Genomic DNA, 23,666 nt, shown 5'->3' with positions numbered 1-23,666 from the left:
GATAAGCTTGGTTTGCTAAGCTGTTAATAAAAAGGTATATAAAAATGAACTTCTTTACATTGTTAAGTGTCACTCTTTTAGTTCCGATAACTTCCTTGCAAGATTCCTGGGAAGTTTTAAGTACATGATAAAGATGAATTTCACATTAACTCAAAAGATCCTTCTAAAAAGCAGAGGTAATAGCTAAAGATCAGAAGCATTATACACTGAGTTCTGTAATAGCACATTGTTAGAGAGGTTCTAGGGAAAAAAAAAGAATCCACAGCAGCCAAATGAAAAACATCTTTTAGACTACTAATGATTAGCAGGCAAGCATTACAACATGCACTGGAGTTCACCTAAAATTATGGATTATCAGTCTGAACTAGAGTATAAGAGTTTGCTAAAAGTTAGACAATTTTATTTTCCTTCATTTCTGGGAACATGCTTAGTTCCTGACCTAGGAAGAGACAGAAACAAAGAACATCAGCGCTAATCTGAATAACACAGCACTGCTGCCCACTCTTTTGCCAATGCTCAGGAGGATCAGTCTGTAAAAAAAATCAACAAGGCCTATATTAGAGTGTAGATGGAATATGAGGGCTGCTCCAAAAGTAATGCCTCCTGTTTCATTGTGTCAGCCCACAACATCAGAGGCGGATGCTGATGGGACAGCAGTAGAGGCCAAATCTTCCCGTCAATATTCTGTTAAATTTTGTTGCTATGTGACAGATGGCAGCAGAGAAGCAGTCTGACAGAATGGTGTCTGACATGGAAGTGCATACGGAGCAAAGGTGTGTCACTGAATTTCTCCTTGCAGAAAAAAATTGCACCCATTCACACTTGTTGAACGTTTATGGAGATCAAACAGTGGATATGAGCACAGTGAGGGGTGCGTGGTGGTTTCAGCAGCGGTGACAGTGACAGTGGGTCACCTCCGCTGGTGCAGATTTTTACAAGTGCAGCATGGAGGCTCTTGTTCATTGCGGGTGAAAATGCAAAGCTAACGGTGGTGACTGTTGAAAAGGAGTGTTTTGTAGCTGAAAATTTGCTCTATCAAGTAGTGCTACTGTGCTCTTTGTATCTGTTGTAGTTTCCATGAAAATAAACAGGAGGCATTACTTTCAGACCAACCTACGTATATTCCTTCTCCCTACCTCAGAATGTTTTGCAAAAAGCCTATGAGCAGGAAGCATGCCCCCACACTCTGACATTTTGGGGACAAATCCTTTGCAGTTACACAATCTAACATTGCATTTCACCTAAAAGCCCAACCCAGACTCACACCATCTCTGGGATTTCTTCCTAACACTGAGGAACCACCATAGGAAAAAACAACTTTCCTTGAGATTATCACTGATTATTTAACCAAAAGCAACAACAAGGGGCAGCACGCCTGACTCGCGTTTTCACCCGTTTTTAATGCTATGAACAAGAGGTGATGACTCACAGTTAAAAAGTTTCAGTTACAAAAACAGAGTTTAGAAAAATGCACATAAATACGATAGGTTACATAACACCGGGAGTAAAGCAAAACCCAGGGCTGCCCGAGCAGGACGCCGTCACTGCCCTGCCATCTTGCAGCCGGCCCACAGCCCCGCCCGGCCCCGGGGCAGCCCCGCGCTGGGCGGGCGCTGAGGTCACCGCGCCGCCGGGCCCAACCCGCCGCTGCTCTGCCGCTAGCTGGAGGGGAGGCCCCAAGCACACGTTTCCCTTGTAGACCCCCAGCGCCAGTGGGAGGAGGAACGGCTCATCCATCCAACCAGAGCCTGTCGGCCTGCTGCGTGCTTCCCCCCCCCCGAGATGTAAGTCTCCCACAAAGGAACTGAAGTTCAAATAAGGCTGCTTCAGCCTTGCAAAAAATGATGGACTCACGATTTTAAAACCAGAATGCTGAGTTCTCTCCTACCGAAAGGAAGCCTGTGTCTCAGCAGTAACACTGTACAGACACATGGCCAAGTTGTGAAAAATCTTTAAAAAAAAAAAACAGAAAAAAGAAAGGGAATATTTTTGTAGAACACCTAGATATTTGCTTATTTAAATTCAGAGCAGCATACAAAGCTATTCAGCTACAGACTTCAGGCTGCAGTCATTGAAGAGTTATGTATATGATACCAACAGCCAAGTGAGATGTCACAGCTCTTGCGGACGAGCGGTTCTGATAAGCTTTGATGAAAGCACGCTAAGGACGGAAGAAAGACGACGAAGGAAGCAGGGTAAGAATGCATAGTACCAATGGATTAAATCTAAAATATGCAGATTTTTGTATGTTGAGGGTCCAAAGACTGATTTGTTTGCATATGAGCAAATGTAAGCTTTTCAAAAACTACTGCTTCCTAATATGAGCAACAAACCTATTTTCTTCCTTTTTTTACAAAATAAGAAAATGAGCACATACAGATTTAGTTGTGGAAATAATTGAAAGATTTTATAAAACCAAGCACTGAAAAGCCATATTGCCATTATTTTCTTGAATATGACATTTATCTTACCTTGTTTCATTCTGCGTATAACTTTGGGCTTAATGCTTCAAACTGGCTGCAAATTCTTATGAATGCTGCATGCCTTTCAGCAAACTTTTTAGGACATACTGATTTCTATGGTAACTCTTCTAACCCACTGTCTGTATCAAAAATGATGAAATCTGAATTCTTGCACACACTTATGCCTGATCAAAGAGATATAACTGTTCCCAGAACTTTAAAGAGTCTACAAAGTAAATTTCAATTAAAAAAAAAAAAAAGAGAACACAGCATCTGTGAGTATCTTTATGTAAATATTTACTGTGTGATCCAACTACTTTTCATGACAAAAAAAGTTCACATTTACTAAAATATGAATCTGTTTAAGGGCTCTTATGTACTAAGAGCGTGTACATATGTGTACGCAGTATGAATACTTTTTGCTAGTGATCAGATTAAGTGAAAATAAGGTGAGGCCGCTGCTAAGGGAAGTAATAACAAAAGCAGTGCTCGCAGTAACTCCGTTCCAAGTCTAGAACAGAAGTCTAGTAAAGCACAAAGAACAATCCGCAACGATATGACTAAAATTCCTTTTGGGTAATCCCAAAAGAAAATCTGCACCTCTTGTAACTGAAAAAAGCCTTATTCTTTTGCCAAAAACTTGAAAAAGTTACGCGGCAGCAAAGGATACATAATCTTAGGAAGTTCCCTGCAGCAGTTGGTACTATTTCAAAACAAAAGTTCTGCAGGAAGGAAGGCACTGTCATTCTGAAGCGTTTTGTTACTCATCCATTCCCCTCAGTGACAAAAATCCTTCTTTTAAGAATAATTAACTAGTTTTTTGAACCAAGATTTTAACACAAATTTAAACGGACAAAAAAAACTATAGAAAGTACAGAATGCATTATAATGAAAGCTTCTAAAGCAATAGGTTTCTGTCAGAAGTGTGGCATGGCTTAGAAAGGAAGCAAGTAACTAGTGACAAAAAAAAACCAAAAATCACTCCACCCAATAAGCTTGGAGTTAAACTTCCTTTTACATCACCTTTTTGTAACTGAAACTGCATGCCACTACGTGTCAGCCCTTTCCTATCCCCTATTATACTTCCATCAAAACCTTAAAACTTTTCCTGATACACGTGGCATGCATACTGCTGTGCAGTACTTTCACTGTGAACTTCCTTTTACCAAACTGAAAAATACAGTGTTCTGTTTTTTGAGCAGCAGTAATTTTCACTGAAAGATGAAACCGCAGGAGTTAATTCTAAACTAAAATCCGTATTGATGGAAGTCTCTTCACCTTCAAATACAGCAAAAACGAAGACTGCATGAAAAATTGATAGATTAATATAATTTAGTCCAAAAGAGCATTTAGGATAGGGACTGTGAACAGAGCATGAGTGAGAAAAAAGGCAGGGAATGAGAAAAAACCAGCTTCAGAAAACTCATGCTCCTCTACCTTATCACAATTACCTTGTGAAACCAGATCGTCTTACTGGCCTAGTGTCTGGAACACACCACCTAACTGTAGGTCCACAAACCCTGACTATCAAAGGACTCTGGAGAAGCAAACACTAATGCTTATTAGGGAAAAATAAACAAAAACAAACCAAACAATTAAGCACCTTGATCTTTTTATGGTAGGATTTTACATTTTTGACAGCCTTTTACAATCCCAATAAAATGCACAACCATACTAACTAATCTAAAAACCCTTTCAATACCAAAGACAAAAGTATTAAAGAAACAGCGAAGATTTGTTGTTTTTCATGTTTCTTCTTTAGAATGAACATGTATCAAACTACATGTCAGCAAACAAGTCAGACAGCTTATCTTTTCAAGCAAAAATGCTATCAGATCTAATACTATGCCTTTTATAATTATGCCTTCATTTATGTGTCTAAATTCTTGAGTAAACCACAGTGTCCCACAGCATGTAGTGTGAGTAGGGAAAGCCAGCCAGCCCAGCAAATGACTGCTAGCCACAGCATACTAAATATGAGCAACGCACAAAAAAAATACCGATTGGCCCACAGAAGTGAGTTTTGTCAGTGTTCTAACACAGCAAATCAAACTCATCTGTGTGTAGGACAACTGCTACTTTTTTCCTCCAAGTCAAAACAAGCATACAGGGAAATCTCAGGAAATACTAGCCATGTGCAAACAGCAAGCATGTCATGTTTCATATAGATATGTTTTTCCCTCCATCTGGGTGTTTCTAAAAAGCTCTGAAGTATCAGTACATTCAGCTCTGACATGTTAGACCTGCACGTACACTCAGCAGTTCAATCTGCACTGTAAGTCTTGTGAATTGTTCATCCTGCTCTGACTCACAAGGACAGGAATAAATTTGGAGTGTTGAATCTCGTCTATCCACTCTAATTCTTTAAGGAAATGAAAGCCATGTATTACCTCCCCTCCCCCCCCCAAAAAGAAAGGAAAGGTGACATATAAATAATAAAAGTTGAAACTCTGAAACTAATTTTCTGAGTATGTATTGTCATATTTGGTACCTTTTGAAGGGAATTGAATAACAATGAGGGAAGATGGTAGCAATTAGTTTTTAACAACAGTTGTTATTAAAAATCATAAGTTCAATGGGGAATCTTGTTTTGTTTTGACAGTTGCAAACACTTCTGCTTAAGTGTAAAAAGTCAGGTAGGAAACCTTCTTCACCTTCTTTATATTGACTATCATAACTGAAGCCTGACAGACAAAAACTGCATCTTTGGATCCTGAACTGCAATATACAAACTTTTAAAAACATTAAAAAAAAAATCAATATCTTCATCACATGACAGGATCGTATTAGCTCCTCAAACCAAACTGGTAAAGTGTTTTAATTAGATTATCTTTGGAGTAAAGTTAACTACGCAGTATTGAATAATCATATTACAATGGTTACTGAAGTCGCCTTGTGTAACATCTTGGTTTCAGTGTGGCAAAGTATCTTCTCTGTAAAGCAGTCTCCAAGAGTAGGTACAGTGTCATTTATCATTTGGACAGAAGCTACATTTATATACCTCAGCGCCTGATGTGTGCATACATACAGTCCTCTAGCTTAATAACAGCTTGTTATATATAGAAAATCAAGAGCAGCAGCAAGAAGCACTTAAAATGCTTTTAGCTGAGTGATTCCGTTAAGTACGCTATCTGTAGGAGGAATCCATACCAATTAAATTTATATTTTGATATGCAATTCAGAAAATTCTTTTCCATATTTGTCGTACTTAAGGTCTTCTACACAGGATTTACAGAGCTTGTTATTTTGCTGTAGTATTTCTCCAAAATGCTATATTCCAGGTGATGGCTTCCTTAAATGTCAAGACATTTCCTCCTTGAACTGACTCACTATCCAAAATAAAGTAGAATTGATTTCACTGCTTAGTCACTGTTCACTGGCTTTCCTGTTGTCTCAGCTCTTTTTTGCAGATCACAATGTGTAGGTATTAAAAGAACACTACAGACTCTCTAAGGGGTCAACCTCTCAATAGTTGAAAGAACACTGCAAGACTACTTGAGATCTACATGCAGAAGTATTGATTATACATACTGAGGCTTTCATAAAACCTTTTCTTTCCAGAGTAATACCGCAAATGTCCATTTTATTTAAAAAAAAAAAAAATACATCCAACAGGGAACAGCCATAGCGCTGATGAGTTACTAGTGGCATTTTCAAAAAAACTTAGTAATACCTTATTATTTCAAGTCATACTTTTCATCTGATAGAGATATACACTCATTCTCATTTTCACACAAAGCTCACATAGATAGGTAAACTATTTCAGAAAACCTTAAAGAAATTATTGAATAAAAATATGTGTGTGTCTACTTCGGAAGAATGATGGAATCAGAAGAAAAAAATAATGGAAAAAGGTATACATGCTGGAATGTCTACAATTAAGTGCATATTCTGTAATACCTTAAAAACTCACACTGCTGACATTACTACCCTTCATGCTTTCTTTTAAGGTAAGCTGATTAAACAAAAACAACTCCGAACATTTGTCAAACAGCAATACTTTGCAAACAGAAATATTTTTAACTTCGTCAATTCAGGACTGGGGCAGGATGTAAAGCAGCTGTTAATTTCAGATGGTAAAATACTTAACTCTCATTGAAATATCATCTGTAAGTTTCAATATATTCATATCAAAAAGTAATATATATTTTGACTAACCAAAATTGCTGTAAGCATGATAGAGTACAGAACAGGTAACTATTTCCAAGCAAAGCCAAATAATGATTTTATTTGCCTTTCCCATTTAGAAGACAGGAAAAAAACAATCAAAAGCTGCAGCATTCAATAACCCATTTCAGAAAGTTTGTTTCCTTTTTTCAGCAGGTCATGGAACATCCTCAGTTGAGCAAACAATGAATGAGCAAACAAACCAAGTCATTATTACCTCCTTTCAGTTACATACTGAAATAGGCCAACATTTGGTCTACAACCTGAAATATCACCAAAACACTTAGCTCCTAGTTAACATAACCCAAAAAGTAGTGCTGCTAGAAGTTTTTGTACAGATGCAATTATATAGGTAAAAAACAAAGTTTTCATCTGAGTAGAGTAATAAATACTAACAAGTATGGTAAGCATCCGTAAAACTGAACATAGCTGCATCTGCACTAGTATGAGTTTGGGAGTGTACTAACTCAACTCTACTAAAATGGTCTTTTGAGGAGGATACAACTACTGAACTGCCAGAACCTAAACGTGAAATTACTTCAAGTTCTCATACCTTTTCTAATTAGAAGTTCTATTTCATTATTAATTAGAATTACACATCTCTTTCTTGAGTGATTCTTTCACTTCTCCTGCTTTTGTTTGTATGCTTGTTTGCTGGAGAAGTTCTGATAAGAGAAAGACATTTCCAGCAAAGAAAATCTGCACCAAACCTCCAAGAATGCCTTTATGTAATGTCTTCCTGTGCAATGGAAAAGTTGAAAATCTACAGATACCTAAGAGGGGCTTTGCATCGGTGATGAACATGGTACCAGTAATACAGTTCCCTCCCAGTCCAACGTAGAAGAGCTGGTAGGAAGGGGAGAGAGAAAGAGTGGGGCTTAGCCAGAAAAACAGGAAGAAATGAATTATCAGCAAGAAGCAGCAATAGTTAAGGACAAAGAGTATGAGCAATTACTTGGCATAAATGCAACAGAAGAAAATAGAAAGCTAGTGTGCGAGACATCTAGTAAGTAAGATCATCCTCTCTCATGAGAAGGAAATCCTGATGTCCTATGAATTTCACAGTCTCAAAAAAGAGGAAGCAACTCAAAAACATTCAAACCTTCCTCAAAAGTGCTTATGAAAAGTGCCTCCCCACTAACACTAGCAAGCTTTTTTTCCTCCCTAAAAGACTCTTCACTCAGAATTTTGCAAACAAGCATGTTAATTATGAAGTTTCTTTGAATCCAACTACAGAAGAAATGCTATTTATCTGATGTAGCCTATCACAATATGGACACTCGTCATTCTGAACTTTTTTTTTTTTCAAATCAACAACTAGAAACAATGAAAGACAGCACTGTTTCATAAACAGTCTGCAAGGAGGAAGACATCTGAAAACAGAACATTTCTAGTTTCTGTTTATAAAGGAGCATTCTTTTACAAATGTACTTTTACTTCCAATATTTTCCTTTATAGGAAGAGCACCTTAGAAAAGGTGACATGCAGACAAGATCATGAGAGAGAGAAGCATTTTAGCATGGTGTGATCATGGTGATGTGGTTCACTAATGGTTATCTTCTTCATTCTGAAAGACCTTTGAAAAGTTAAGATGAGGCAAATTTACTCCATTTTTTTTCTTAAATTATTCTTAAAAAAAGAAAGATAAATGGAGAAAACCCAAACTGTTGTTAAGTTCTTCTGTATCTCTTCAGCCTGGAAAAGAACGTATGCCCTAAATGATGTTTGAATAAGGGAATGAGATGCTGGAAACAGACACAAGTAAACTCCAAGGGAAAAAAAAATCCTTTCAGCAAGTCAGAATAGTTACATTTTTTGAGGGAAAGAAAGGTATTTCAATTCAAACACTGAAATAAAGCCCATTTTACTCCTACTATGCCAGAGACATCTGCAGTAACAGCCCATCTGTATAGAAATACAAGGCCTGGAAAACTGCCAGAGTTTCTAAGTGTGACTTGCTGTGCAAATGCTGATTATGCAAGTCAAAGCTGCCCAGGGTAAATTTATGCTCCCTGTATTCCTGGGTTCCCAATAATGTCCTTTTACCTTCTGAAACTATGTTGACCCAAAACATTTATCTGGCAAGTCTTCAAAATTATTGACAAGTTCTGTAAAGTACAATACCTGGTTGCAACATTAAAATAAGCTTATTCCAAACTCTGTAAGAAACTGCAGCAAAAACATATTTCTAAAATCTTTCAGAATAATTAGTCCTGCTTACTTGTTTGAAGCATTTACAGAAGCTTTTACAGAAACTTCTATGATCTATTTAAACAGAGAAATGTAACTAACAACCATCTCCCTTCTCAGTGTGAATAATTAAGCCAGCATATCCGTCATTATATTGGAACAAAAAAAAAAAAATTATTTAAAAGCCTGCCCCTGCCTAAAAACACAGAGAAATTCAAATTGGATGGGACCTCACACTCTTCTTAAAAAGTAAGGCTAACTTCCACATTAGATCAGATTGCTCAGAGCCTTGCCTTAATCAAAAGCTCACGTTTCCAGGATGGAGATTCCACCATCTCTTTGGGTGATCATTTCAGTCCCTAGCCACTCTCATTCTGAAACTCTGAAATCCAAAATTAAAGTTTTCCTGAGAGAATTTGTATTCGCTGGCCTTTGTAGTTTCACTGTGCACTTCTGAAAAGAATCCATCTTCTCTACAAACACCCCTTAGACAGCAGTAAGATGTCTCCCTTCATCTTCTTTTCTGGAGGATTAAAAAACCCTAGTTTACTCTGCTGCTCCTCATTCGTCACATCTGCTATCCCTTAGCTATACATGCTGGTGGCGCTCAGCTACCAAATTTCTCATTGCTCTTACTATCATGATGTCATGTCATTCTAATAAAAATGTCATTTTAATAAAATTTAATCGTACTAAAGATGACCAAGCAGCAAAGTGACAGTTATTTAAACACTGAATAGTTATTTCATGTGAAATATTTTATAAACAAAGAAAATCATGTTTGTAACACCACTTTGTTTCTAAAAAGTATCAAGCAGGCTTTAGAAACTGAAGCCCTGTATTGGATTTTTTTAGTTAGGAAAAGTAGGTTATATATGCATCTACAAGAAGGGTTTTAAGGAGGATCTGGGGAACTACAGGCCTATCAGCCTGACCTCAGAATCAGGGAAGGTTATGGAACAGATCATCTTAAATGAGATCACACGGTACATGCAGGACAACCTGAAGACCAGGCCCAGCCAGCATGGGTTTATAAAAGGCATGTCCTACTTAACCAACCTGATCTCCTTCCACGATCAAGTGACCTGCCTGGTAGATGAGGGAAAGGCTGTCAACTCAGACTGCAGCAAAGCCTTTGACACTGCTCCCACAGCATTCTCCCAGCGAAGCTGGCAGCTCATGGCCTGGACATGTATACTCTTTGCTGGGTAAAGAACTGGCCAGAGGGCTGGGACCAGAGAGTGGTTATGGAGTTAAATCCAGCTGGTGTCAGGTCACAAGAGTCCTGTGTCAGTTCCTGAAGGGTCAGTATTGAGGCCTGTCCTGTTTAATATCTTTACTGATGACCTGGATGAGGGGATTGAGTGCCATCCTCAGTAAGTTTGCAGATGATGCCAAGTTGGCAGGAAGCACTGATCTGCTTGTGGGTAGGAAGGTTCTTCAGAGGGATCTGGACAGGCTGGATTGCTGGGCTGAGGCCAATGGGATGAAGCTCAACAAGCCCAAGTAACAGGTCCTGTACTTTGGCTGCAACAACTCCAGGCAATGCTACAGGCTTGGAGCAGAGTGAGTGGAAGATTGTGTGGAAGAAATGGGCATGGGGGCGTTAGTTGACTCTTGGCTAAACATGAGCCAGCAGTGTGCCCAGGTAACCAAAAAGGCCAATGGCATCCTAGCAGGTATCAGAAATAGTGTTGCCAGCAGGAGCAGGGAGGTGATCATCCCCCTGTACTCAGCTCTGATGCTGCTGCACCTCAAGTACTGTATTCGGTTTTGGGCACCTCACTATAAGACATCGAGGCCCTGGAACATATCCAGAGAAGGGCAACAAAGCTGTGAGGGGTCTGGAGCACAGGCCACATGAGGAGTGCTTGAGGGAACTGGGATTATTTAGTCTGGAGAAGCGGATGCTGAGGGGAGACCTTATTGCCCTCTACAACTCTCTGAAAGGCACTTGCAGCAAGGTTGGGGTAGACACCTTCCCCCAGATAACAGCAGTAGGATGGGAGGGATTGGTCTCAAGTTGCACCAGGGGAGGTTCAGGTTGGATATTAGGAAAAACTTCTCCAGAAGTGTGGTTAGGCACTGAAACAAGCTGCCCAGGGAGGTGCTGAACACGTTTATATGTGCTACTAAGGGACATGGTTTAGTGGGCAAATATTGGTGGTAGGTGAACGGTTGGACTAGATGACCTTGAAGGGCTTTTTACAACCTTGGTGTTCCTATGATTCTATTATATACACACACACACACACAAAATTAACCAAGCTATTACAAATATACGATATCAAAGAAATATATGGTATCTATTTATGCAGCTGATAATGTTCTCTACTCATTGCAGAAGCACTAGCACCAAGTTCATGCTTCCTAGAAGACATCTGTCTATGAAATTGTGGTATTGAGTTATACTTTTAAAAGATTGTGATGGCCTTAAATTTCCACATTGATTATTAAGCTGCTCACAGAAATAAGTTAGTGTAATTTCATCATAATAAACCTATTGCAGTATGTCAGTAAACACTAGCAGCTAATTTTATTAGCTGTGGGTCATCTTTGTCCCCCACATGCATCTAAATGCGTTTTTCCCCTTCCAAAGGAGAGACCATTAAATGAAGTGATCAGGCTGAGCGCAAAGACAGTGATTCCAGCAAGCCATAATAAATGTAAATTTATGCAAAACACAATAAACATAAATTTCAGTTATCAATTTCATTAGTCTGGAAAAACAACAGATTTTACTGTCCATGGTATTTGGGCAGTACAGGTTTTAATTAAGGACTAGTGCAATTTTTCCCATTTTTTTTCCCTCATTTTTACTATAAGGTTCAATACTGCTGACCAAACTAAAATTGTAGCATTTCATCTAAGAAATACTCTCTGCAGTTATAAAATATTGCAAATGAGCTATTTAATATTTTTACAACTTCTAACAGCACAGATTTACCTACCTTTTGTTTACATTTAAGGGTTATATTTCTAGCTCTAAGAAGTCAAAATGTAATTTATATTTACATGAAAACACCAATCTTGGAAACTTTTGTGGTACTTGCTTGAAGTAAGGACTCTTCAAAGACTAGTATTTCAAACTTAATTTTTTTGTGGTTCTTTGCAGGCTTTAGATAAACTGGCAACTATTAACTGCCATAGTTCTGATGATAGCATGATATAGCTCATTCCTGATGATGTCTCCTCTAGCTGACATGAACTCAGACTGGACAAGAAAATTACCTCATTTGTTCATGGACAAACTAATTATGCAATATTATACTCTATGATAACTTAGAACAAATTATGATTTTTTTTTTATAAGTTTGGACTGATTTCCAATTTGTTACTTACATTAAATTTATTTTAAAACAGATTTTATGAAGTTCTTTGCAGAAGAATATCTGACCAGAAATCGAAGATCATGATGACAACAGGATTCATCTGTTTAATGCTTATAGCTGCTGTAGGAACTGCTGCAAGCAAAACACAGGAATTTGAAGGCAATGATGAGGAAAGAGAACAAGAATTCATTTATATGAACAGATACAAGCGTTCCAGTGACCCGCAGGACAAATGCACTTACACCTTTATTGTACCTCAACAGAGAGTGACAGGTGCCATTTGTGTTAATTCTAAGGAACCTGAGGTTCTATTTGAAAACAGGGTAAATAAACAAGAATTACAGTTACTTAACAATGAACTCCTTAAACAAAAGAGACAAATAGAAACTCTCCAGCAACTGGTAGAGGTAGATGGTGGAATTGTTAATGAGGTCAAGCTCTTAAGAAAAGAGAGCAGAAATATGAACTCTCGTGTCACACAACTCTATATGCAGTTATTACATGAAATTATCCGAAAACGGGACAATGCCTTGGAACTTTCCCAACTTGAGAATAAGATTTTGAATCAAACTGCAGACATGCTGCAGCTTGCAAACAAATACAAAGACTTAGAGTACAAGTATCAACATTTGATGTCAATTGCAAATAATCAGTCAATAATAATTACTCAGCTAGAAGAATACTGTCAAAGAATTCCATCCATAAAGCCTCTGCCACAAACTCCACAACCACCAAGCAAAGCGTACCAGCCTCCTACTTACAATCGCATGATTAACCAGATATCTACTAATGAGATTCAGAGTGATCAGAACTTAAAGGTTCTGCCACCTACTTTACCAACCATGCCTGCAGTTACTAGTATTCCCACTTCAACTGATAAACCATCTGGTAAGTAATGTTATTGATATGTCTACACTAATTTCTAAGAATAAGGAGTAGGAAACATGTAGCAAAATAAATGATTTTGAACTGATTGAGATTCTATGATCTGACACAGTCTGCATAAATTGAGGTGACTGTACCAGCTGTACAAATGGCAAAAGCCGTTTGGGAGAACTTACAGCCCAAAATGTAGCAGTATGACTGGACTTTCACTTTCATGGACCACCAGACTTGTGGTTGCTACTACATAATGAAAGTACTTTAACACTTTTTGCCACAAAGTTCTGATCTGTTTCTTGTAAGTATAAGAAATGTTCACTATAGTCATTCAGAACTTTTTCAGTCATTACGTTACTACTATATTATCATCAGTTAAGGTTTTAGAAAGGTAACACTACTATAGTGTATATTGTAAGGCCATCTCTTGTGAAAAAACTAAGTTAAACTGCTTCCAAATTTGTTACTGGTACAAATTATTAAACACGATGTACAAATTATTAAACATGATTTTAAAAAATGTGCTAATGTATGACAGCGTACCTCAGAAACTGACATTTTATGAAAAAGTAAATGTAACTGATAATTGTCTAGAGTATCTAAATTACTGTTTCTTTTAGCATGAGGTTCTTTGGGCAGAGTTCTGTCTACACGATAAAACAGACTTCATATTTCAGATTGTTAAAGCCTGACTTTCCTAAACTTATGCTAATAGTATCAGTTTGATTTGTTTCCAAAGCTTTATTAGGGAATGGAAAGTGGAAAATATGAGTAGGTGGATGAGACAATGGAACAGTCTAAGAGATTACACTGAATTTGGAGAGTTAAAACTTTTAGACTTCAGTCTGAATTCACATCACATTTGGTATTCAGATTCACGTGAATAGTTGCCCTTAGATCTACGTACAGTATTCCATTTGAGTTAATAAAAAGTTAATGAAAATCTTGAAGACGCTCTCAGTGAAGCAAATGAGACTCTGGGATGAACAACTTAAGAACTTATTTAGCTGATATTCTAATACAGTTTTTATTTTTCTACCTCATGCTTTTTTTCTCAAGAACACAAAATGGTAACAGGTGGCTTCATTTCAAACAGTGATTTTTTGGTTATTTCAGTCTTTGCTGTTAAGTCTTTATTTGCAGAGTTTAAAACTATCTTATAAACCTCAGCTCCAGCTAAAACATTTCTTAGCTATTCTATTTTTATTATTACTATTGTTTTTAATATAAAGAAGTCTCAATAGCCTTGTCAAGGCCAGGGAAAAAAGGTAAACAGACTAAGATTACTTAGTCAAAGGGTATAGTAATACCCAACTGTGGAAAAAAAGACTGCCCACATCAACACCTATGTTTTAACAGTCTGCATCAAGAATCGCGTTCAGGAGGGAATGTCAGCCAACTTGAGCTGAGGCTGTACTATCACACAGCAGAACAGAACAGATTTCACATGCATAGTACCTTTGCTGATGTATCTTCATACAGTATTTTCATTTTTTGCAAAGAGAAACATTTTGAGTCATGGTCAATTTGCAGTACTGTAGAACTCCATGATACTTGCCTGAGAAAATGTTGCTTATCAAGCTGTACTTCATGTTGATCTCTAGAAGTCACATCCCAATTTGATTTGATATCTGCTATTTTTCTCTTTATTGACATAATTACTAGAAAAATAAGTTTCACACTTGTTCTGTACAAATCCACTCTGATATTAATCTCTCTCCTTATTTTCTAGTTAGTAACAGTTTGATTTATTCAAAGAAATGCCAACAACTGAAGTTATACCCTGGAAATGAAAGGCTAGATCTTCCTCTCCTCCCCTGCCCCCCCCCCACCTTTTTGGTGGGCAAGAAACATTTAATACCTTCTCCTCATCATCGAGAATGCTCTCCTCCATTCTCCAAACATATCTCAAAGCCCCTCCCCACTATTAATGCCCAGAAGGATGCTTCATCCAGTTCTCTACAGGCATCTGGAATGAACTAGGAAAAAACAAACAAAAGGGAAAAAAAAAAGCCAAGCCATGAACAACACCGCACAAACAAAAAAAAAACACCACAACTGTCCAGTCACTGAAAAAAAAAAAAATGCCATATACATTTTATCTAGTCCTTTCTGTACTTCTTAAGTTCTCAACCTTTTCTAAAGCTCCTTAGTTGTACCAAACATCTGACCCCAGATGACCTGTTCAACAATAACTAAAGCAAAATGGAAGAAAGGTATTAGGTACCATTTAATTTTAATCTGTTAACAGTCTTCTTCATCACAAAGAAGTACACCAGTCTTTTCCCTTGATCTTAAAGCACCTACTCTGTCTGAGCTTTCTTCATGTTTTCAAAGCTACTGTAAAGTTAAGGATCTAGCCACATCAGTTTCTTACTATTTTCCTTAGCCTTCTACAACAGAAAAAATTCACTGCAGTGTCTTCAACAGATACTTCTTAATGAACTTCTAAACTCTTTGAATTTTCTAAATAAATTTCTCTGCACACTCTTCTGAATTTGCTGAAGTTTGATGTATTTGAGCTCATTTTCTTTGTTTAGTTTTCTACTGTTCTTTGTCAAGAATTGCAGGCTCCCTTATTTCATGATCAAAGATTGCCCACACTGCTTTACATTTCAAATTTTTAGTCAGTTCATCCCTGCTCGCTAGGTTCAAACTTAGTAAAGCCTCCTCTTTATTTGGTCTAGTTCCCATTTTATGTATCTATTAAAAAGCTGTCCCCAGCAAATTCCAAAGCCTTGTTTTATTATTGTTCTTTTTAACCTGGTACACTCTTCTCCCAGCAGATAATCAGGTAGTTGGAAGTAACTAACTTGAAATAATTAGCAAGAAACTTATATTATTGCACAATAAAAATCTACAGACAACATGACGTTTATTTTTTGGGCTAGAACTGATTGTTACGAACATAAGATCTGAGAATTCCTATACACAGCTACGTACTGTAATATCTTTGATAATCAATCCCATAATAAATCCACTAGCATTCATTATTTTGGTCTATCTGAACTGCTTTTAGTACTATATGGCTACTTAATAGAAAAAAAGTAAGGCAGAAGGGTTAATTGGAAGGAAAAGAAAAGTGCAAGTATTTGGTAAAAACATATCAAGTATGCAGAAAATACATACAAAATGACAGATGCAACAAAGTTAGAAGACGTAACTGTAATTTTACAAGTGGAATTTCAGTATGCGTAAGTGCAATGTATACAGTATAGATGGAAGAATGAAGAGATGGATAGTGGCATATATTACATTTCTTCTAAGTTCAGCTGGGATTATGTAACAACTTGGGGAAAAAAAAGCATGATGAAGATATTCTTCTATCAAGGCATAAGAAATACAGTTCCAAATACTGTAGATATCACACCTTAGTAAGTGATTACACTTTGTAGAGTATTTTAAGTATTCCAGTCTGTTTTAGATAATAAGCATTTGAACATCCATCCATGTCAAATGTCCTTAAAAATACAAATGAAAAAAATGCAATATTCTGGAAAGAAACTCACTGGAAGAGATGGGCAATAAGTATCAAAAAAATAAGCAACATTTAAGTTAATTATGTACATAATCTTCATAGAAAGATTTGTATTCCTGAGTTAATTCTGTTTTTAAACAAATCCCACATTCTTTTATTTCTATTAATGATTTTAAATTAACTAAAAGCTACATAAATCCAAGCTTCCAATTCCCTATTAAGCATGACATATGACTGCTGAGTCCTAACAAAGGCAGATATTTGTAAAAGCTTGAAATATAACAGGTCATTTTAGTAAAACATTATGCAGACGGAAGATAGTGCAAAGCAGAATTAGATGAATCTGTAGTTTAAAGTAATACTTTCAGCTCACGAATACTGGCCAAGAAAAGACAAATTTAATGAACAAAATACAATTAAGTCATGCAACTCTGCTTTTTTTTTTTTCTCCAAATGCATATTAGAAAAGCATATGAAAAAATACTGTTTAGCACAGTTAACTATTCCAGTTAAGATCAAGGAATAAAATATGATTAGAAAAACTTTTCTGTCCACTCTAATATACAATTCTTTTAAGAAGAAAAATTTTGTCTTCAGAATCTACTTTTCATTGTTAGGTAGGAGTTATCTGGGAGTTAATTCTTACTTCTACTATAATTTATCCTCTCATTAATAATTAAATTGTACGGGTCTCAAATAATTAAATAATGCAAAATAACAAGCAGTTTAACTGCCAAAAGTGCATTCATCCAAATGAATACAATCCAAACAATTAATGACTACAGAAGAGAGAAATTAAGGAGACGCAAAACAAAACAACATAGCTGGGAAATGGACTACCCAGGGAGGTGGTTGAGTCACTGTCCCTGGAGGTGTTCAAGAAACGTTTAGATGTTGTGTTGAGAGACATGGTTTAGTGGGGTTATTGGTGGTACATGGATGATTGGACTGGATAATCTTGTAGGTCTTTTCCAACCTAGCTAATTCTATGATTCTATGAAAAAGTAATTATGCTGAGTTAGCAAAATTACATACAAACTATTTTTAAAACTTATTTCACGTTCTTCAACTTATTTTAGGACACATTTCATTTCCATGGGCATAGAGGGGTGCAAGTCCAAAACTATACTGAAGATGTCAAACTATCAGTTATCAGAAACTGTTACCATCTTAATGTAATATAAATGCACAGTCTCATTATGCAGCTCTATCTCCATCCCACGTATCCACCCAAAAGTATTTCTGATGTTAAACGTGCGCTCTCTGTTGAAAGACTCATTGATTACAAAGGTACTACATCTCAAAGGTCTGCTTTACTCCCTTGAAGTGACTTTATCAGAACTACTTATCTGAATATCAGGATTCTCTCAGTATTGCAAGTGAAAATAAGATCATTCTTGTTTTTCAGGAAAAGCAAGTATATAGTGTATATATAGTGTGAAGAAGTTTGCACAATTGCTTTTTTTTCCTCTCTCATATAATTGCAATATCTGTTACTGCTAACTCAGTACCTCCCACAAGAAAATAATTGATAAAGTAGTATGTAAATAGGTACACAGCTCCAGCATTCAAAATACAAGTGAAATTTACTCAACTCTATGGATAAGCAAAATATAAAAAAAAATCTACAAAAATACATAAAAACAAAAAAAATACATAAGGGGAAATGCAAAAAATACTTGGTTTTGATTCTGAGTAGAAGAATTTGAGCTTCTAAACACAAGCACCCATAAATTGTTCACTTCACATTCTTATTTGTGTTCCTGTTTCCCACTCATGCCAAAAAGGGCAAACTGAATTAATCACTTCTACAAAATACTGAATAAGTACATAGTACTGAGAAATTATATAGAAGAATCGGTAAGTAGCTAGTATGTAACCTTATGTCAACACTAGAAATTGTTCAAAGTAACTGCAATTGTATTTTACTAAGTACTCTACTAAGCAAAATATGAATTCCAAGTAAAATTTCAATCTCCTGTCAAGGAAAACTGCAGCTTAGACTTGCTTGGTACAGCTAAAAGCTTACAAAACACTTTAGGATGAAATCATATCATGATCTGGATTTGATGTGACCTTAAAGACGATCCAGTTCGAACCCCCTCTCCTTGGGTTGCCCAACAGCAGCTCAGGCTGCCCAGGGCCCCATCCAGCCTGGCCTTGGACACCTCCAGGGATGGGGCATCCACAGCTTTTCTAGGTAGCCTGTGCCAGGGCCTCACCAAATTTGAAAAGAACATACTCTGTTAGGTTAAATATAAAGACACAGAGGCAAAAAAAAAATGCATAATAAATCTGATTTCTAACACTTCAGTAGCAGGAAGACTGACTAAAAGTGATGAAATAAACAAGAGCAATCTAAATTACCAGCACTCGTTACATCTGTCTCCTTGTACCTCTGTGTCCCAGAATACTGCATCTACATACGCATTTCCAGAAATCCGAACAGTTAGCTGTAACAGAAATGGGGAACTAGCCTAGGAGCAGTACTCCAGTTGCAATCTGTGAATATGACAGAGGAAACAACACAGTACTGCTACAGACTAAAAATTTGGATCGTCTCCTGATTTTGACTTAGTTAAAAAAAAAAACAGAAAACACTGGCAAGTCTATTAAACTCATTTATTACTACCTCATTTGCTAAGTATAAGAGTAGCCCTACCACTTTCAGTGTTGGACAATGAATTATGAAAAAAAAGTAGATTAACTGAAATAATTTTAAAAGGAAGATACTTCTAACAGCAACATATGCTTCACAATGACTGCTGAGAAATCTGACAATACTTCCTCCTCCAGTGGAGAAAAATCAAGGGACTCTAACTGTGAGGATTCCTGCTGACTTCACTCTTCTGCTTGGCAGTTGTGAGTGTAGCAGCAAAGTAGCTAGAGGAGTCCATCTGCAGTTATCAGCATGGACTGCCAAGTTGTTTATATCTAAATTTTTCAGACTTGGTTAGATTCCATGCTAGTATTTTCCCACTGAAGAAAAATTCATTAGTGAAGGACACTTTCAAGAAGTCTATGCTCTGGAATCTGCTAAGCTCAAGGAAACAAAAATGGGTTCTCCTGGAAACTGAGAGAGCAATATCTCTAACTTCTATGAATGCAAATCATTTTAAGTATTCTAATTTATCTAAAAATATTCCACATTGTACTAGTGGACACTCTATGTTATGAATCTGGATTTTTATTTTGTGTTTAGCTTGTGTTATGTTTTTTTTTTTAGAGTGAAGAATAACAGCTAACTTCTTGTTTTATGTTGTCAATTCCATTGTTAATGTCCATGCCAATGGGATTTGTGGAGGTCTAAGAAGCTTAAAATCTCTGAGACAGAAACAAAGTTAAACTTATCATTCTGTTTTCTAAAATATTGATATATATCTATGGAGTAATTCCTTTTTAGTTTCTTGGAAAATATAACCAACGTTATTAAGACTTCAGCTGCTTTAAAATTCTACCTGTATCAGTAATTCATTGTAAAATGATCCAGCAATAACATTACAATGAAGTAATCTGTTTGAAAAGACTTAGTGGACACTACAGCTTCAATAAGACAAAAAAAAAAACCCAGATGTGCTATTCAGCAGAAGGAAATATACTCTAAAAAACATAGAAAAATGCTAACAATTCAAATACTGCTCTGTATATTCAAGTTATGCTCAATCACATTTTGACTGCAGACTCTTACTGTTTTGACACAGGACCCTGGAGAGATTGTCTACAAGCATTAGAAGATGGTCATGATACAAGCTCCATTTATCTTGTAAAACCAGAAAACACAAACCGACTTATGCAGGTCTGGTGTGATCAGCGGCATGACCCTGGTGGCTGGACAGTCATTCAAAGACGGCTGGATGGTTCTGTCAACTTTTTCAGAAACTGGGAGACATACAAGGTTAGGGCAAGTGAGCAGTTTAATGTCTTCTACCCTCCAAAAATTACTGGTAAAGTAACTTAAAAGATGGGTTTAAAGTCTGGCCAACAGCTTGCTTAAAAAGGAGCTTGCTATCTACTTAAGAATACACGCAGATTTACCAATAAACCATGCATAATACTAACATGCTTCTCTTGCTTCCTTTATAGCAAGGATTTGGTAATATAGATGGAGAATATTGGCTCGGCTTAGAAAATATTTATTGGTTAACAAATCAAGGCAACTACAAACTGCTCATAACAATGGAAGACTGGTCAGGTCGAAAAGTATTTGCTGAGTATGCTAGCTTCAGACTGGAGCCAGAAAGTGAGTATTACAAGTTGAGATTGGGACGCTACAATGGCAATGCAGGAGATTCTTTCACTTGGCACAATGGTAAACAGTTCACCACGTTGGACCGAGACCACGATGTATACACAGGTACAGTGTCCCTTCTGGTCTCTTGCATAATAAATTGTGGGTGTACACAAAAGATAAAAATTAAATTCTAATTTTAAGAGTTGTCAGTTATTAACTTACAAAGCACAAACTGATGTGTCAGCCAACTCTTACATGTACTGACTGAATTAAAAATTCTCACAGAAATATTTATCATTTACATTAAAGGGTCTGTAAAACATATTATGAAGGTTATTTGAGACAGTAGTGCAACAGAGTTTCCAGCACTGGCGAGTCTGTCTGTAGAATATGGTTCTAGAAGGCAGCTCAATTCACTTCACACCGCACAGTATTTATACATTAATACGTAGTTAAAAAAAAATGCGCTTTGTGTTATGCTTTTTTGCTTGCTGTAAGATTATTGTTTCTGAGACTGAAATTAAGCTTTCTTTTACAGGTAATTGTGCTCATTACCAAAAGGGAGGATGGTGGTACAATGCATGTGCGCATTCAAATCTTAATGGAGTTTGGTATCGTGGTGGACACTACCGCAGTCGATATCAGGATGGTGTTTACTGGGCTGAATTCCGGGGGGGATCATACTCACTAAAGAAAGTTGTTATGATGATAAGACCTAACCCCAACACATTCCACTGAAATAATTCTTCTCTTGGCTAGCTTTCTTGTTCTGTTTTAAAAAACATGTAAAGGTATACTTTTATTACCTGGAATTATCTTTTCAGAAATAAGGAATGTAAGATATTGTACATTTATTGCTAAGATGTGAGGGCTTGTATATTGTGTTTTCAAGAATCATTCCAGGAAAATAAAAGCTGAAGAAAAAAGGAAGTGACATAGCATTCAGAGCACCTCTTCATATTAAAAGCTGTTATATTAAGCCTTTTAGAATTGACATTTGAGATGGACTGTAGATAAATTTTCTGTTTCTTACTCCCTGTAAATTAAATTTGGATGGTAAAAATACTGCCACAACATTGAAATATTTTTGAATGTTATATTTTGTATAAATATTCTCAATTTACAAACTGTACAGCAAGAGTTTTATTATTATTATGAGGAATTACTTGACACAGGAAATCATATCCTTTGAACTATGTAGCTGGTATATGTACAGTAGTCTGATTATTCTAATTTAATCTTTGTTAATTTACATGAATAAAATTAGTACCACATAACTTGAATTTGTGAGCAGATATTCAAATCATTACTGTTGTGATAAATCCAGTCTTTCCCCTTCACTTAAAGCATTTTAATAATCTGCTCCTACAGATCAGAATTCACATTTGATTCAAGTATTTTAGATGAAAAACTTCAACAATTTTTCTTACCAAAATGAAGTAGCTGCACAAGGAAACTAATCCAGATTTACTATGGATATAACATGCTGTATAGCCAATGTGTTATACTATGCTATGCAACTGTGACAATATTTTACACCTGACTTCAGTCATTACCTGCTGTATAAGCTCCATAATCAGAAGTGGCTGGGTATAAATTAAAGGGACTATCCAACTTTGCAGGCAAATGATGGATACCAATATATAAGCTATTTAATATTTTTAGCCAGTAGATAAAAGTTATATAAAGAAGTTACGTGTAGCCAAGACCAGTTATTTACCATATTTCACAATTATATTGATGTCAAATTATTACACAGATTTACTCATCTATATTTAGAGTTCAGCCACAACTATAACATACGGACTGGTATAATTCCAATATTCTTCTGTGGTAGGTTTCTAAAAGATTATTATAACACCCCTTTCAAAACAGAAACCACCATGAAAAATGTAAGTAAGTTAAGGAATGCATGTAAGAGGGAAAGCAAAAGCCCTTGGAAATTCAATATATGTCTTAGTAAGCCTGCAAGACACTAAGTGTGTTTGTTTGCACATCTTTTCCCTCATTACCTCATCACTTCTTTACAAAGATATGATGTGCATTAAACTGATGTGTGAAGTAGCATATGTTGTATATAAATGAAAGTATGGTTTTTAATGAGTAAGATTACCCCTGTAATATTGGAATCCTTTAATAAAGCAACAAATGTTATTTTGACTGCTCAGATTTCATCTTGTTTTACTTCAAGTTATTCACAGAAAAGAGTAACTACTGAATTTCACTCAATTCTGCCTCACGATTCACATCAACTGTGCTACGCAGCTATTGTTAATGCGTGAAGTGCCTAAATATGGCAAAAAATAAAGTGACTTCTAGCTGAGAAAAAAATGCTGAATTTCCAGACATCCCAAGGGATAGAAATTTTTGGTAGGCCACAAATTACAAGCTTCAAATAGTGTTCAAGCTTCATCTTCCACTGGTTTATCTGTTAGACTCTGGAAAACAACCTTTTGAAAAGAAACATTACACGCACCAACTGGCTCTACAGCTTGGCCACAGTGCTCCAACAATTTGGATTAAAGCATTAAAACACTGAAATTCCTACTGACATCTGCACTAACCAGTATTTTTGTCAGAAGCAAATGCATGAAATAGACTGACATCTACCTTAGAAGCACCACTTAGAACTTCTTTAATATGCACAGTTTGTATGTACATTCAATTCCTCATACGTCTATGACTAAACAATCAGTTTCCTGAAAATATTTTACCTTTGCAATATCCTTAGGTCACATTCACACTCCATGCTTCTCTTGTCCTCCTTTGGTAACATGCTACCATAACACACACAGTAGAGCACAACACACCACCTACATACAGTGGGTCCATTACCCATCTATCTGTTAGTTTGGAAGAACTACTTCTTGCTGGTAACTAACTACGCTGCAGTGCTTGTCAACTTTAAAAACATGAGTTCACTAGAA

At 36.5% G+C, this 23,666-nt stretch overlaps 2 protein-coding genes across 7 annotated transcripts in view; one reads left to right on the top strand and one right to left on the bottom strand.

Annotated features, from left to right (window-relative positions):
• The window catches only part of RALGPS1 (Ral GEF with PH domain and SH3 binding motif 1), a 100,595-nt gene that overhangs the window by 51,397 nt on the left and 25,532 nt on the right, over positions 1–23,666 (bottom strand). The gene's annotated exons all lie outside the window — the stretch shown is intronic.
• On the top strand, positions 1,621–22,906 carry ANGPTL2 (angiopoietin like 2). The gene is made up of 5 exons (XM_021414181.1): positions 1,621–2,195; positions 12,183–13,039; positions 20,210–20,403; positions 20,592–20,862; positions 21,278–22,906. Exons 2-5 carry the CDS (start codon positions 12,232–12,234, stop codon positions 21,475–21,477), a joined length of 1,473 nt encoding a protein of 490 aa, XP_021269856.1. The 5' UTR covers positions 1,621–2,195; positions 12,183–12,231; the 3' UTR covers positions 21,478–22,906.

The sequence above is a fragment of the Numida meleagris genome, chromosome 16 (assembly GCF_002078875.1).
Source record: "Numida meleagris isolate 19003 breed g44 Domestic line chromosome 16, NumMel1.0, whole genome shotgun sequence".
In the NCBI taxonomy this organism is placed as follows: domain Eukaryota; kingdom Metazoa; phylum Chordata; class Aves; order Galliformes; family Numididae; genus Numida; species Numida meleagris.
The sequence above is the reverse complement of the archived record's forward strand: the minus strand, read 5'-3'. Positions and strand labels throughout refer to the sequence as shown.

What these genes read in the sequence shown, in the direction of transcription:
- ANGPTL2 (XM_021414181.1), top strand. Translation starts at nt 12,232, where the DNA reads ATGATGACAACAGGATTCATCTGTTTAATGCTTATAGCTGCTGTAGGA. An exon ending in TTCAACTGATAAACCATCTG is followed by an intron (nt 13,040 to 20,209) that starts GTAAGTAATGTT and finishes GTTTTGACACAG; the next exon opens with GACCCTGGAGAGATTGTCTA. An exon ending in AGACCACGATGTATACACAG is followed by an intron (nt 20,863 to 21,277) that starts GTACAGTGTCCC and finishes TTTCTTTTACAG; the next exon opens with GTAATTGTGCTCATTACCAA.